Below are 18300 nucleotides of genomic sequence, written 5' to 3'. Positions count from 1 at the left end.
TCCCAAATCGCCAGCTACGACAAAAAACAGTGGCTGATGCAGTAGAGAGAGATTATTATCAGTTAGGCATTTACCGAAGATTTTAATGGTTTGCTCCTACCAGTAAAAGAACAACCCCTCCGATACCTATACCAACATTTAATCCTAAATATCACAACTAAAAGTGGATAAATAATATTTTTGAATCGTTAAAAAATATACTAAATTAACCAGTTTATATCGCAGTTTCATAGCGTCCTAACTGTATGTTTTTCAATAATAAAAGTATATTGTTTATAACGAGGAAAGGATGTTTACCGTTGTTTTGCGTAATTTTGAAAAATATTTTCCGGATGTTTTGTATAATCTTCAATGTATTTTTGATACGTATATTGATAGTATGTAAATGAAACATTTGCGGCAAAGAAAATTTGGATATTTTCAGGTACAATAGATGTAAACAAACACAATTAATGATTTTTTTTTATTCACAAAAGATCAGTTCATTTTTATGGCAAATACGTTGAAAGGTACTAAGTGTTCAGTATGTTTAAGAGTTGTACAGAATAGCTGTTGTAGATCTGAATATAGTCAAATTTGCATACACGAGTTTAGGCAGACCGGAGTTGGGTAGATAGACATAGGTGAATAACGTAAAATGTTTTAACAAAAGAATCATAGACATTGCGAAACGGATTAAAACTAGAAGACCGAGAATTACTAAACCCGCACAGGATCATTATATTATTCAATCAGCTCGAAAAGTGCCACTTGATGCCTATAAAACGTGAACAGGAGGTTTTTTTAATGCAACAAGAACTAAGGTTTTAGTAGGAACTATACTTCGAAGGATTTCTGAGGTCAGTTTGAGGTCTGGGAGTATTTGGAAGTAGAAATATTCAGTTTATAAAACCTAAAAAGGAGCGTAAGAAAACAAGTGAATAAAGCAGCTTACATAGCAGATGTCCTCTGAAAAATACAGATACGAGATTAAATAAGAAAGTATGTAGGCATAAATAAGCATAAGTACGCACAAAGATTAAAAAAAAAGTTTTCCTCGACCTATCAAAGTGAAGTTAACTCAATTTATTTAAAAAACTACAGCTGCTGTGTTTATACCAATTAAGAATTAAAATTGGTGCCACTCAATAGTTAAAGGCCTATATTTTATGAGTATATAATTTTTATTTTTAAAAAACCGCATTTCCCAAAACAAGCATTTTATTCGAAGGCTGTACTGATCTCGTGTTTATTAATAGAATTTGCTGGATTTGTGGGCGAAAACTTTATTTTAAAGCAAGGCAACGCGCGGCCACACGTAGCCAGGATGGTAACGCAATACCTGGAAACCGTCGGTGTGCCAAAAATGAATTGGCCGGCTCAAAGTCCAGATTTGAACCCGATTGAGCATGTCTGGGACCAACTCAAACGAAGAGTAATAAACAGAATACCTGCTCCAATAAATTGTGAAAAGATTCGATTGGCGCTCATGGAAGAATGGGAAGCTTTTCTTCAAGGCAATATCCAGAATTTTATCAATTCAATGTCAGATCGAATGAGGAGTGCAATTGAAAATAGAGGTCGTAATACAGGATATTAAAAATCACGACGTTATTGTAATTTTTATAAAGAAAGCGGAAAAAATTTACAATGTTAATTTTTAAAATTTTCTATTAAAATCATAATTTTGGGAGACACAAACATCTAATGACAACCAAATTTTTGTAGGGTTCGTAAAAATTGTGGCTTTTTTTAATGACGCTCAGTATATATATATATATATATATATATATATATATATATATATATATATATATATATATATATATATATATATATATATATAATAATGTTTATTTACTTCCCCATATACAATATACAACAATGTTACAATATGATAGTTCAATATAATACAATTACAAATTAATTCTAAGTTAAATATTTTGTACAAACAAATAGTTGTTAGCAAATAAACAAAGAAGAAATTCCCTGATGAACCAGAGGTTGTGCTCAGGGATTACACCCATTTACACTATTCAATATTTGTTCTACAGTACCATTAGGTTGATAATATAAAAAATTGTTACAAAGTATACTGTATAGTATTAGTTATATGATGAATTTAATTAAAGAAGATCGCATCCAAAATTTCAGATCCAGTGTTCTTGAGAAATTTTGTAAAAATGGATTTATTCATGTTAAATGAGTTGATTTTTCTTATGTAGGTTTTATAGATCTCGGGTAAGTAGTTAAATATTCTAGGAATGATATATATATATATATATATATATCTTATTGTAAATAATTACTTATCAAGTGATAATAAAATGGAAAAATTTAAGATTAAATGAATGAATTATTGGGATAAAAACAATCATTTTCCTACAAATATGTCCTTTGTTTTTATTAAAACAATAGATAAAATACTTAAATACGATTAAAGCAATTAAGATAATTTCATATCAAAAATTCTGTACATAGAGTATTTCACGTAGATGCAATTCTGTACAATAGACATCACTTAAAATAATTGGATTTGAAGTCATGTTTGAGAATTTTAGAGAACAATCAACAAACAACAATTTTCATGAATCCCTGCATACATTTCGTTTGACTAACAAATTCATTTCTAATTTTGAAAGATGGTTATGAAAAATAAACAAAATAACAATTTTATTAATGTCAAAGTTATATTTTTTATCTTCCTTAGTAATCTTTTACAATTAAAAATTAATTTGTTTGGTAGTTAATGGAAACGTATGTATTGATACATGTAAAGTATAAATCGATTTTTCTCAAGGAGGATATGAAAAATAAATAATTTTATTAATGTCAAAATTATTTTTTTTTTATTTTCCAATGCTATTTTTCACAATTAGAAATGAATGTTCAGATAAGAAAATCATTTTTGTATAAAAAAATCGAAATTTATTAAATTTTATGTCAAAATAATGAAATTTTGAAAGACAAAAAGTTATGAATAAAAATGTCCACTAATACTCCTAAACGAGCTGCTTATGACTGTGATTAAGAAAACGTATTTAACCCAAACGATCGGATACCTTCCACTAAATAAGTGTAGAGAATATTATCACTAAAAAGACAACCCAGCTTTAAAGAGCTCTAGATTATAGCTTCCTTAAGCGCGCCACTCACGTTCCAACGGCTCAGTACGATTTTGTCGAATGCAATTGCTGTACAATAATGTTGAAAATCGGATGAGAACACACACGTACCGATTTTGCAACATGAGTTTTACTTTCAAATCAGAAACATGTCAGATAACGATATACTTTTAGCGGCTCTTGCTCTTTCTTCTTCTTCAGACTTAAGTAATCCAACTTTGGACATAGGCCTCACCCAAATCAATCCAGTGTTTACTATTTTGGGCCACTTGCTTCCAGTTGTGTCCTCCGATCTTCTTAATGTCATCAGCCCATCTCATTTGTGGTCTTCCTCTGCTTCTCTTTCCTAACCGTGGTCTGCATTGTTGTATTTCGTGGTTCCATCTTTTATCCTTTAGTCGGGCATTGTGTCCTGCGAAGCTCCATTTTAATTTGGCAGCATGTTCTCCTGCGTCTTTTACTTTGGTTTTGCTTCTAATCCATTTGTTTGTTTTTTTTTTGTCTATAAGTCTCACCCCGGGCATTGATCTTTCCATCGCTCTTTGTGCTTTTACTATTTTATCCATATTAGACTTGGTGAGTGTCCACGTCTGTGAACCATACGTGAGTATAGGGAGGATATACTGATCGTAAATTCTGGTTTTCAAATATTGTTCAATGTTAGTGCTTGTCAATATCCAACTCAGTTTTCCAAATCCTGCCCATGCTAACCTTATTCTTCTGGTAATTTCAGCAGTTTAATTTTCTTTGTTAACTTTCATTATCTGTCCCAGGTAGATGTATTCGCTTACTGTTTCTAAATGTATGTCGTTCAACGTTATTTCTTTAATGTTCGGTGTATTTGTCATTATCTTTGTTTTTTCCAAGTTCATCGTAAGACCTACTTTCTCCGAAGCTTGAAATAGTTGCGTCATCATGGTCTGTAGTTCTTCGAAACTTGTAGTGAATATTACAATGTCATCAGCGTATCTCAAATGACTCAGTTTTCTTCCATTAACATTTATTCCTTTATCTACCCAGTTAATGTCTTTGAACGCGTCTTCCAGTCCAAGTGTGAATAGCTCTGGTGAGATAACATCTCCCTGGCGAACTCCTCTGTTGATTGGTATAGCTTTGGGAGTCTATCCTGCAGTTGTTTATAGCTCTCTATATTGCCCAAAGTTCTATGGACTCGAATGCCTTTTCATAATCAACGAAGCCAATGTATAAGTTCAAGACAAGTGATATTCATTGGCTTTCTCTATTAGCGTTCTGACTGTAAGAAGATGATCCGCTGTACGGTAACCCTTTCGGAATCCTGCCTGCTCTACCGGTTGATAGCTATCGAGCTTCGACGTTAACCTGTTAGTTATTACTGTCATAAACAGTTTGTACATTTGAGACAGCAGGGAGATTGGCCTATAATTCTTCAGATCTCCACTGTCTCCCTTTTTGAAGAGAAGTATTGTCAAAATTTCATTCCAATCATCTGGGACTTCTACTCTGAAGATATTCGTTGAAAAAATTTTTCAATTCTTCGAGAATAATTTCACTCCCCTTCTTCAACATTTCTACAAGTATTCCATCTGGGCCCGGAGCCTTATTGTTCTTTAGTTCTGGGATAGCTTGTTTTATTTCGAAGGATTCTATGTTAGGGAGTATTTCTGAGTTGACATTCGTTATCTTTCTCTTAAGATCTTCCCTTGCAGTGTTATCTGGGTTCTTGTTTGAGGAATATAAATCACGGTAAAATGTTTGAGTAACTTTAAAGATTTCATTCTTTTCTCTTTTTTCATCTTTATTCTTCAATGAGATTATTATAGGCTTTCCTAAGTTTGATCTTAAGCATTTCAGGACTCGGTTCTTTTCTATTATTTTTTCTACCTTTTTTTCATTATAGATCCTTAAATCTTCCTTTACTCCCTTGTTTATTTGCTTATTCAATTCTTTGAAACCATTGGTGTTTCGCTTTCCTTCGCTTAGAAATGTGCGTCTCTTTTCCATCAACCGTTTTGTTCCATCACTTATTCTGTCTTCTTTATTTTTCGTTTTCTTTGCAACAGTCAGTCCTGCTCTCAAGAGCTTTTGTTGCATTTCTTTATTAATTATGTTCATGTCAAGTCTTCTCTGTACTCATCTCTCTTCTGTCGTATTTTAGTTTGATCTATCTGGTTACAACAATTATGTGGCCTGTTTCTACTGGTTTTCGTCTGTTTAATATGAATCCTTGCTCTTAAAAGGTGATGATCGCTGCCAGTTGTGAATCGATTGAGAACAGTTATATCTTCAAAAATGTCTTTGTTCCCACACAAGAAGTAATCGATCTCGTTTTTCGGCTTTTTATCGGAAGATATCCACGTCCATTTCCGGTTTGCTGGTTTCTTGAAGTGTGTGTTCATGGCATATAAATTTTCTTGTTCTAAGAAGTTATATAATTTTTCTCCTCTTTCATTTTGTGTGTCATAACCATGCATCCCTATTTTAGCTTTAGTATTTTCTTTTTGTTTACCTAATTTTGCGTTGAAATCTCCCATCATGATGGTATACTTTGTATCATTTTCTTCTAATGCTGTTATCAAATCTTCGTAGAACATTTCAACTACCTCTTCCTGATGTGTTGTTGTAAGAGCATACACTTGTATAACCTTGATCTTGCTCTTTGTATAAACGAAAAAAATACAAGAAACGTAGGTGGTGGTGCAAAGATTGGTTTCTAAAAAGACATGCATACTGACACGTACATTTATTAGAAGAATTGCGATTATATCCAAATAATTTTAATTCCCTTTTGTAAAATGTTCGAAAATTATTAATTTTCTTTTTTACCAACTGTTCAATAGTATTTGCTTTCACTTCTTGAAATTTAGCAACCAAAATATTCACAGCTTTTTTTTTCTAGCGGTTTTATCATGATGATGTCGATTTTAAATGTCTTTTAAAAACATCTAGCTATAAGCCATTTCCGAAATTTACCAGCAAATGATTTTTTGTAGTCCTACAATTTAGTTGTCACAATATATACCATCAAATTCACGACCCAACCAACTCTGTCATACTGCTGCAGACTGACTTGTTTGTCTGCCGTCAAATCGCGCCGATTTGACGTCAAATTACGTTCAATTTTGTAGCATTCGACAAAATCGTACTGCGGCGTTGGAACGTGAGTGGCGGGCTTTAGGAAGCATTTTTCGCAGTGGCGCACCCGGGGGGTTTGGGAGTTAAAACCACCTAGGGCATATAAAGTACAATATATATTAAGAATAGTAGGAAAATGTAAATTGTCTTTCACACACAATACAAAAAATCCAAAACGCTAATTTAATAATTAAATTACCTGTAACGACCTGTACATGTGAAAGGTTAATTTCATCTCTGAAAGTACTAAAGACTTATTTAAGAAATTGTATTAGCGAAGAAAGAATAAATGGTTTAGCTTTGATGTTTATCCATCAGGGCATTCAAATAGATGAAGAGGTAGAATAAACCATATAGCTCTAAAGCAACGCCGTTTAGACATTTTATTATAGGTAAATTTAATTTGTTTACAAATTATTATTTAAAATAAAGTTTAGGATTTAAATTAATATTTTCCATTATATTTAGATAAAGATACCTAATATTAGGCTCATGATAAGAGTAGACAGAACGAGTCTGTTGCGAGTAGCATGCGACTACAGGACTGAATCTACAGCGGCCTTGTGGACTATCATGGGTTGTGTTCTTCTGCAAGTGTTAGCAGTAGAAAGGAGACATATCTATGAGAGAAGGGAGCATTTGACAACAGCCATAAAAACAGAAGAAAGGAAAAGATCAATGGAAAGATGGCAAGAAGAGTGGAACAACACGGAATATGTTACCAAGTGAACCAAAATGCGGATCCCGAGTCTAAGGAACTGGGTAGATTGTCTGTTTTAGTGCGTATCTTCATAGGTTCAGAAAGACAGGTACGGATAAATACCTATACTGCGAATATTCCGACACTGTTACTCACACAATGCTGCAGTGTAATAGATGTACAGTGGAGAGAAACAGAATGTATAGAGAAATAGGTATGAACACTGTGACTGTGAGAGAGATGATCGTGAAGATGACGGGAAGTAAAGAGGGATGGAATAGTGTTCACAATTACATCGAAACAGTAAAGAAGAAGAGAAACACCAACCGGATCAACGACAGAGATAACATCTAATTAAGAGAAGGGAGAGTGTTCCAAAAATGTCGTCAGCCTTACAACGGCCATCCCACTTTCGGAGTACGGTAAGTGCGACAGTCAACTGCGCACAAGTAGGAGAGAGTGGTTTAGTTGGTAGGCAGGAACAGATACCTGAATCTTTGGCACTATGCTATCTTTAGTACTTTAAATTAAACTAGAATCCAAATTTTAAGAACTCAAAATGGAGGTAGCATAAAAAAAATTCGGTACCTAACCAACCGCCTTACCAGGAAAATTCTAGGTGCGCCACTGATTTTTCGATAAGGTGATTTATGTCAAATCGACGTAAAATGAGTTCCAGGATTTATAGTTTTTTTTTGTGAAGAGCATTAGTGGACATCCGGTATATTAGCTACAGGTATGCAAGATTGCGAATGTTCATATTTCAAATCCAATTATTTTCAGAGATAAGTCTTAATGTGCGGTGTACGTTACACATCATCTACTTTGAAGAAATGTAGATGTATATAACAGAAACATATCTGTGCCATAAAAATTAAACTGTGTGAAAATAGTGAATATTATAAAACAAAAATGATAAATAGAATACTTACGATCGCTAGGCATCCCCAACTTGGTTAACATTTTGGTAGTAATGTTAGTATAGTAGTCATTATAGGGTGTATATAATATATATGTGCTAGCCACATCTATGTTATAATTTATTCCTTCAATCGTACCAATAGTGGCATTGGGAACTTCTATTTTATTCAAGCCTGTGATTTGACTTCTTCCATAGGCAATCAATAAAAATAGACATACTGGCAGGAATGATTCTATAATTGTTAAAAACCAATGTCTTTTTCTTATGATGTAGTTTTTCCAAACAACGACCTCCAGTTGCAAAATAGTCATGGTTAAAACCAAAGAAAACACCTAAAACAGTTCATATAAATGTACTTTAATATGAAAAATGTTCATATTAAAAAAATGTTCATATAATATAGCTAATAATGTAGTTTTGAAATGGTAGACCTACTTCCACTTAAACCTCTAAAAATTGACAGTGTTTGTAACATAAAAATTATTGACATTTGGTTTTGGTTAGATGCACTAATATATTTACAAGTTCGTAAATAGTGGATTCAAAGGAGAATTATTACCGAACTATACTATAATCAGACAGCCGTATTGAAGGACGGAAAAGAGCTTTCGGATGAAATCGAAATAAGGAGAGGTGTCAGGCAAGGATGCCCATTATCACCTAACCTATTCAATATGTATTCCGAAAAAATTACCGAAGAAGCGCTAGAGGAACAAACAATAGGCATAAAAGTGAACGGAAACCTATCAACAATTTAAGATACGCTGATGATACGGTACTGACAGCGGAATTTCTCGAATATCTACAGCAACTAAACATTTGTTTGTAACTGGCGTCTTATGAAGATGTGAAACAGTTGTATGCTTCTTCATTTGCGTTTTGTCTTTGGATAAAGTTTCTTACGTTTAAAGCACTTTCCACATCTTATCTATTAGGACCTTCTTGCGAAGATTCACCGCAATTGTCTTCTCTACCTTCATCACTTTCGTCACTAACGATAACGTGCTACGCCGGCGGATTTATTACTTCTGCGATAATTCCACTGTCCGTCGGAAGATCACAAACAATGACGTCATCATCAATGGCAATGAATTCAGCAAACTCGTCATAATTGTTCAGTTGGGTTAGTTCCTGATCTTGCTGTTGTAACCTCAACCACTCTGCTACAGGATATTCATATTCCTCGTTTTCTACCTCAGTCTCTGTCCACCCCGCATGACCGAAACATTTTCTGATATTTTTTATATCTAATAGTGTCCATGCTTTGTGGATGAAATTTATGGCATCTAATAAAGTAACAGGGGATTAACTACGGTTTTCCACATTATTCAGGATCCGCTTAACTAAAAGTTTTCTGTAGTGAACTTTAAGGGATCTTATGATGCCCTGATCCATCGGTTGCAAAACAGATGTGCAATTAGGGGTAAAAAAAAAGTTGATGGGCTTTACAATTGTCAACAATTAAAAGAATCTTTCAATGTCCCAACTCCCAACACTTCAAAAGTTCTCCACTAAAAATTTCTGCTGTTATCCACGGACATGTTGGCACACGCGAGTACAGTTACACTTTCTTTTGGTAACTTGCCACCTATACAACGTTCATTTTTGAATTTGAGGGTCTTATCTGGAGTAAGTTTAAAAAAAAGTCCCAGCTCGTCGGCATTGAATACATTATCGTCACTGTAATTTTGTCTTATTGTAGGCCATGACTTCAACCAGTTGTCGGTGACTTCTTTGGAAGCACTCTTCGCTTCACCGCAAATTTTTCCATACGGAATTTCGTGTCTGACCTTAAAACGGCCCTTAAAATGGCCTTATCCATCCACTCGATGCTTTAAAATTCTCATCACCACCTACAGACAACTGTTAGTTAAGCGGATCCCGAATAATGTGGAAAACCGTAGTAAATCCCCTGTGACTTTATTAGATGCCATAAATTTCATCCACAAAGCATGGACACTCATAGATAAAAAAACCATCAGAACATGTTTCGGTCATGCAGGGTGGACAGAGACTGAGGTAGAAAACGAAGAAGATGAATATCTTGTAGCAGAGTGGTTGAGGTTACAACAACTAACTAGTCAAGAACTAACCCAACTGAACAATGATGACGAGTTTGCTGAATTCATTGCCATTGATGGTGACGTCATTGTTTGTGATCTTCCGATAGTGAAATTATCGCAGAAGTAATAAATCCGCCGACTTCTTTGTGAGCAGGCCAAGATCCACAACGGATTGTCGAGCCACTTATGATGATGGATTTGTCTTGTCCTAATAGACAAGATGTGGAAAGTGCTTTGAACGTTGTAAAAAACTGTATCCAAAGACAAAACGCAAATGAAGAAGAATACAACTGTTTCACATCTTTAGAAAATATGATAGATAGAATGATACTGGACAATTTAAAGCAGTCAAAAATTACAGACTTCTTCAAATTGCAGAAGCAATAGTCTATGTTATCCTTGAAAATACGCTTTATACATTATGTAGTTGGAAAAAAATGTAAGTATAGATTTTTTGTTTTAACGTATATAATTGACAATAAAAGTAAACAACTCTTTTTTTATGTATTTCATTGACAATAAAAGTAAACAACTCTTTTTTGTTTTAATGTATTTCATTGACAATAAAAGTAAACAACTTTTTTTCAAAAACGCCATTCAAACAATATTTAGCATCTTATATTGCTCCGAATGGCTTCACTATAGGAAGTTAATGGTTTAGAAAACTACAGATTCATATGTATGCACAGTATTATTGTTGTCTGATATAACGAGATCGGCTTATAACGAGGTAATTAGTCTGCAATTTCAGTTCTCGTTATAGAGGGAGTCTACTGTAGTATGATCATTCTCACCCTGCAAGATCAATCTCACCCCTTTGTAAAACTTTGAAAAACTCTTTGACCAAATTATAAAGGTTAAGATTGATCATATTCTATTTAAGAACACTACTGTTTCATGCTATAAAATCATTATCATCAATCTCACCCCATTCACGGGTCTAACATTGATCACTCTTTTTTTATACAAGATAAGTGGATTTTCTTAACAATTATCTTAATCTTAACAAAACTAGTATTAAAACATTACTATTTAGATATTAATATAATATGTGAAGTGTTTAAAGATAGAACAAATACAAAAATGTTTAAAATATAAAGAAAATTAATATAAAAATAGAATTAAAATAAAATAGAAATAAAAAAAAGAGTTAAGTGGTATTTTCAAAATAAAAATGGTATATTTTTAAATCCTACTTACTGTAGTAACCCACTCACTACAGTTTATACACTTCTTCAAGTCACAATATAAATATAACTTACTTCAAAACAGCTCGATATTTAATTACTTAGATTGCAATTGCCACCCAATGACGTGTATATACATTTTGAACAATATATCAATTTAGTGTATATGTATTGTTACGATAAATAATGACGTGTCATATGACTCAAAACTGTAAACATATTTATTACTAATATCTTTTCTATTCTAGTTATTTCGGCGCTCAGTTGAAAGACATGTTTACCTGAATTATGATGAGTCACCCACGACTTGAAATTTCCAGAAGCAGGCCGAATAAAGCCAGTCTGAGCGACCTTCTGGGCTCTTCGATGGGAAATCGCGGCGATTCCGGAACTAGCGGCATTTTATATTTAAAGAGGAATTTTGTTGTAAACAGAACAGTTAGTTTTTGAACATAGCGTCGAGTTTTTAAAATGTAATGCACGTAGATAAATTATATAATTATTAAGTGTAAGATAAATTAGTTATATTGTCCAAATAAAGACTTTAAATATACTTATAAGTGTTATAAGTGTAGAACCTTTAATAATAAATAAAAACAATAAATTAGAATAATAAAAACATTATAGTATATATTTATATCAATTTAAATATTGTGAAATTAAGATTTTAATATTTTAAATATTAAAAAAAACATGAAGTCTTTAGATTAAAAAACCCAGCAAAGACTAAGAAGGAATACCCTTTAACTATTCAACTAATAGCTACACGACTATCTTGCAGCGAAGGATCATGATCACAACACCAACTTTTCACTATGGCATATGACAATTTTAGACTAAAAAGGTTTTTTTACAGTTAAAAGGGAAAAATGAAAAATAGACCTCTCACAACTCAAGAATATCGTAAGGAAAAAAGAAATAGTATCTTATAAAAAAAGGTCCAGAAATAACCAAAGAAGTTATTCATACAGTAAATGCTTAGAAAAACGGAATAGCCACGCTCCGCATAATATCAATGTCGAAGTAGTTAAATTAATTGCAGACAACGAAAGTAAAAGCCTAGACTTGATATTAGCACTATTCAAAAGATATTTGACACAGGTAAAATACCGTCAGAACTAGAACAACTGTAGAGAATTACCAGATAAAGAGAAGAGAAGAAAAAAGGATACACAAAAGAAAAAAACGAAACCACTTAAATAAGGAACTTAAATATATAGAAAACCTCAACAGAGAGAAAGAATTCAGAGCATTCTATAAGAGAGCTAACATCAACAGAAAATCATTCAAGGCAACCACAAGACAATGTCAAAGTCAGAATGGCAACAAGGAAAGATGTATTGAATAGATGGGTGGAATACTTTAACCAGGCACTTAATATAGAGGAAGAAGAAGAAAACCTGGAAGACGAAAGAGATGAGGTAAGCGGAACAGAAGAGACGGAAGAGGAACCACCAATGATTCTTGAAGTTAAAGATTCAGTTAAAAAACTAGCCAGAAACAAGTCACCCAGAATAGATAATCTCCCAGCTGAACTATATAAAGAAGGTGGCCATGATACCATAATGGCATTACAGCAGCTTATACAAGAAATATGGACACAGAAATCCCTCCCCAATGATTGGAATATTGGAATACTTTTCACCATACACAAAAAATGAGATATCTTTGAATGCTATAACACAGAGGAATTACACTTCTAAATGCAGAGTAAAAAATATTTTCGACAGTACTATGTCACTGTATGGCACTATATGCAGAACGGATAGTACGAAAATAACAGGCTGGTTTCAGAGTTAGTAAATCGACAATTCATCAGATTGTAACTCTGAAACAAATTTTGGAAAAAACACTGGAATATGGCATTGATACTCATCTCATATTTATAGACTACAAAGCAGTCTACGACACTGTGGATAGAAGAGAAATGTTGGCAAATTTAACAAAAATAACTCTTAAAAAAGTTGAATGTATAGTACGAATTCAGGGGGAACTGTCTGAACTTTTTAAAACAATTAACGTGCTGCGCCAGGGATACCCTCTCTCCTGTATACTGTTCAATCTGGCTCTAAAAAAAGTAATATGTGTGTCACAAATCACAACCACTGGTTTAATATATAATAAATCAGTGCAAGTCCTGGCCTATGCTGATGATATCAATATTGTTGGAAGAACAGAAAACGCTGTTCGAGGGGCGAATGTAGCATTAAAAGAATCAGCTACAAAAATGGGTTTAATAATAAACGCCAACAAAACGAAGTATACGAAAATAAGCACACAACCACAAATCCCTCAACAACTTGTTATAGAAAACGACGTCATCGAAGCAGTGAACGAATTTGTATACATGGAAATGTGCTCCTTAACACTGAAAAGATTACTACTGCATAAATAAACCGCAAAATGCATGGTTACAACAGCAGATTTACTAAGATGTAAATTGGAGCTGGAATGTCAGATAATAGAACAAGTGATGGAGTTTAAATATCTAGGCATCACATTATCTAGCTACAGAAAGCTTGAAACTGAAGTGGAAAACCAAGTGAATAGGGCAAACAGAGCCGCATTCTGCCTGAATGAAACTATGTGGAGAAATAAAAATATCGGGAAAGAAACGAAAGGAAGAATTTACAAAACAGTCATCAACCAATAATAACATACGCGGCAAAAACAAGACCTGCCACGGAGAGGACAAAAAGGATGTTAGAAACAGCAGAGATAAATTGATGGTAAGACACTATGGGACAGAGCTAGAAGTACAGATATATGACGTAGATGCAAGGTGGAGAACATCAAGTACTGGATAAGAAATACAAGAGTAGAATGAAACGATCATATAAGCCGAATGACAAGAAATAGAGTAGTAAAGACAGCAAGAGACGGTTCCCCAATAGGAAGACAATCAGTAGGAAGACCACGAAAACGATGAAACGACAACTTACTGGAGGCACATTGAAAAACAGACAGATTCATATCTATATAAAAAGAAGAAGAAGATGAGATAAACCGCAGAATTTCTCGTCCCTATCCATCATCGCCTTCCGCCACCAAGGAAGTATTCCCATATTTCTCATGTCTTCATCGATGTTATCAAGGAACCTTGTTCTGGATCTTCCTCTTCTGAGGACAAGGACAAAGGCAAGCAAAATGGTTATTACGACAGGTTACAATATGACAAGATGATAAATGATTTTTTTAATTATAAATGTGTTGATACCAATAACAATGCATTAGGTACAAAGCCATTTTTCTTCCAATACTGATATGTACTAAAGAACATGGTATATACTTAACAAGATCATGCATATTGAACCAAGTTTCAACTAAATGAATGATTCCTCTGTTTAAATCACGGTACCAGGTCTATCTGACAAGTCAAAAGTAGCGAAACACGAATGTGTCATAGAATGGCTGGTTTGACAGGGATGTGAATATTCCTTCTCATATATTATTTACATTTGTATCGAAGTTAAACTATATATCTAGTTTCGATTATTATCTTTCCATTTTACTATTTTTATTTGGAATAAGCCACAATTTTACTTTATTGACTGCTGCCCTAAAAAGTCTGGTAGTGATTAAATTAACCATTTTCGTAGGTTATGCAATCATGATATTTTTCATCTTCTTCCTAGACCTTTTCATGTATTTTACCAGGAAGTATGATTCGATGTAGGTCATATCGTTGTTCATTATGCACTAGATGGCCCATAGATATTCCAGTTTACAATGTTTTATGGTTATGACTCGTTCACACTCTATACCCATTCTGTGCAGAACTTTTTTGTTGGTAACAAATGCTTTTCTATTTTGTAAATAACAAAAAATGGTGATTTATGATATCAGTTATTAGTTAACTGATAATTGTCCTGAAGTTATCCTATTTTCGCTTATAACCATGTATTTTGTTTTTTTGTTATGTTAAAATGAAGTCCAAACCTGCTACTTACGTCTGCTACCATTGAAACAATAATCTGCAGACCTTTCAGACTGCAAAAATGTTTTATCAGCATATCTTATGTTGTTCAGTCATTCTCCATTTATTATAACTATACTCTCATATACATCAGTTAGTGCTAGGTTCATAATATGTTCTGAATACATTGACTGATAATGCAGACTCTGTCTATATCTCTGTCACACACCTCTTTTTATCTTTATGTTGTCTGTTAAATAATCCCCAGCCCAAACAGCTGCAATTTACCAAACACCTTCTTACTAGGTATTGTTTATTATATGGCAGTCTCTGCTGTCTAGACCAAGTACTTTTATTATTTTTATCAGTCCATCATTCTATCGAATGCTTTTTGATAATCTACAGAACACACAAGTATATCACAATTAATGTCTATACATTGTTAAAAGAGAACTTATACTGCAAAAAGTGCCTCTCGAGTACCTAATGCATCTCTGAACCCAAATTAAGTATTTGTCATGTGTTCTTCACACTTTCTATATATTCTTTTACATATAATTTTTAAAAACTATAAAAACTATTATTTATGATAAAATTGCATAATTTCAAAACAGTGCTAGAGTATGAGAGTATGCACCATCCACAATGTCCCCTCCAGGGAATGACAAGAGCTTATTGTGGTAGAGGAATTTAACAAACAGTGGGTAGATAGTAATTCTTGGGTAGATAACCTAGAACTAGAACAAGTAAATGGGGTGATCTGTGCTTAAATAGGGCAAAGAGAATTGGCTGAATCATTTTTTTGTAATCACTATAGCGATTTGATTAGACTGGGGTTGATAAGAGTTAAATGTGTAATCAAATGTGTTTTAATAATACAAGATAGAAATTTAATATGAACATCTTAATGATAGGTCTAAGGGAAAAAATTGTAGGAGCTCCTTAAGAGGTTTGGGTTGAAAGGAAATAGTTGGACATGCAAAGGTTGCATGTAAGTTTATGTATAATCTTGTGTTGGAATTTAAATATTAGCCTCGAAGCATGTTAATATGTACAAGCTTATATAATTTATATTTATTAATAGTAGAATGAAGAGCTTTTCCTCTTTATTAAATGTTGTGTTTTATTGAAATGATCTTTTGATCTGTTCTTTAATGGTTTATGCTAGTCATTACTTATGAGTTAAAATCAATTTTTTTGTTATTTATTGTAACTGAAATGAAAAAATGTTATTTTTATCATTTGGTTGTTCAATCCCACCCCTCCCAAACAACCAAGGGAGGAAACAATGTTTTGTTTTTTAGTATAGGGAGCTGTATTTTTCAGTAATAAAACATTTCCAAATCTGAAACTATACATACATATATAGTTGCCTTTTCTTTTTAGAAAAATGAAAAGTTCTACAGTGGTGAAACTATAAGTTACATAACTTTTTTTTGCAGAAGCCATTTTTTGTTATAAAAATAGGCTTATTGTATATGTTGCATTGGTGTAGCCTTCTGGCTCAGGTTTTATTGTAAACAATTACTTATGTAGCTGGAGCGGTTATATGCCCACCACTGAGCTATGGCCTTCACAAAAAGTTAATGTAATGCAGAAACCCTACTGAATTTGAGATCCCAGTCTTCTTCTTCTTACTATCATATTCACTTTTCTTTTTCCTAAAGAAAAAGGTCTATTGTTGAAATTTGGTACATAGGTTCCTTTTGGTGTATGAAAGATACTGGTGTACATAGAGGCCCTATTAGATTTGTGGTAAATAAATCTTCTATTTCTTCTTTTTATATTCTTATGTTTTTTCACTCTCTTGAAGGAAGATTTATAATCTTGAAACTTGGTATATAGTTTCGTCTTAGTCCATGGAAGAACTGTATGAAGTTTGGGTCAGTTAGTCTTCTTCTCCTTATATTTTTATATTATATGCAAGAATTCTTTTGGGTCCTTTTGATCCTCTATTGTATTGGTTTATCTATTAACAAACTATATTCATAAAGCTGACCTGCCTTTCATAGATATTAATATATGAAAACCAATCATCTGCCCCCACCGCTATTTATATTAGTGACTGAAATAATCAACAAACACTGGATGTCATAGACATCCAGTCATTAAGTTTGTAATGGTGCTAGTCATATTATTTAATCTTCCAATAGTTAGAATAACCACTTTGCTTATGGCACTAATAGAACAACACAAAAGAGAGGATACAAATAATTTTCTTTTGTTTCTTGCTAAACTGAAAGCAGATATAAGAGATGCCAATTTGGCCAAATTTTAAAGAAAACAATTTTTGGATTGAAATTGAAATGTCAACACAAATGTAATGTCTCATTACAATCAATCTCATACAAAATAATATTTAAGTCATAGTTTGATTTGAGAGATAATGGTTAAATTGGAACTTTACAAATTCATTACCAATTTTAATTTTCAGGTCATTTTACTGTGCTTTTAATTTTTGAGATTCTAACAATAACTTAAAATAATTGAAGCAGAAGAACAACTTTTGTTTTAAGCTTAACATTGTAATATTGTATTGATTTTCTGCACTTACTACATTATCTTCAATGTCTGAATTATGTTGGTTTTGATGACCTATTTAAAAAGAGTAAACAATATTCATTTATTTATATGTACTTAGAAATGTTGAAGATCACCTATAAAAATCTACCTTTAATGGAGAGTAGTTTAGAAATATAGTAGGGTATGATTGTAAAAGAAAACCAACTTTAAGATATCAGAGAGTAACACACATAGAACCTATTTATTATTCATGTGTTTACCCATGCATTTTATTTAAGTTAGTCAAATAGAGCAACAGATTTTGTTTATTCAAACTGTTAATAATATAAGTTTTTTTCTCCTTCCTATTCCCATTAGCAAAATTGTTTCTATACCTAATTCTAAACATAATACACACTTTTTCTTGTACATGAATACTGTAAAAAACTGAATATAACAAAAGTAATCAATAAGAACACCTTTTCTGGCCTCCCACTATCATACAATAATTTACATGTACACACATATTATAATCATTGTTTTGTTTATAAATGAGAAAAACATTAAAAGTCAAACTCACAGACTATTTAATAGAAAATTGATTAGTAAATTTGCTTACCCTCCTATAAATAAACCATTAATACAAAAATGGTTTTTTGCAGGAAATTTTTTTTTGATTTTATATTTTAATGTTTATAACACATACACTTTCGAACTTCACATGACGAGTTTTATATTAACACTAAATAAATGACATGACATGAATATAAATGACGTTGACGTTGATGATAA

The 18300-nt window shown here is 32.7% G+C and overlaps 1 protein-coding gene across 2 annotated transcripts in view; it reads right to left on the bottom strand.

The window, feature by feature from the left end:
• LOC140434966 (phospholipid-transporting ATPase ABCA3-like) overlaps positions 1-18279 on the bottom strand; it is a 117508-nt gene extending 99229 nt beyond the window's left edge. For both annotated transcript variants that reach the window (XM_072523612.1, XM_072523613.1), the window contains exons 1-2: positions 18128-18279; positions 7851-8172 (exon numbers count right to left, since the gene is read on the bottom strand). In XM_072523612.1, the coding sequence (XP_072379713.1) occupies positions 7851-8151 (301 nt within the window). In that variant the 5' untranslated portion in view covers positions 8152-8172; positions 18128-18279. The remainder of the gene's footprint in view (positions 1-7850; positions 8173-18127) is intronic.
• Between the last annotated feature and the right edge of the window lie 21 nt (positions 18280-18300).

This window comes from Diabrotica undecimpunctata, chromosome 2, assembly GCF_040954645.1.
Source record: "Diabrotica undecimpunctata isolate CICGRU chromosome 2, icDiaUnde3, whole genome shotgun sequence".
In the NCBI taxonomy this organism is placed as follows: domain Eukaryota; kingdom Metazoa; phylum Arthropoda; class Insecta; order Coleoptera; family Chrysomelidae; genus Diabrotica; species Diabrotica undecimpunctata.
Note: the sequence above shows the minus strand (reverse complement) of the source record. Positions and strands in the feature narration are given on the sequence as shown.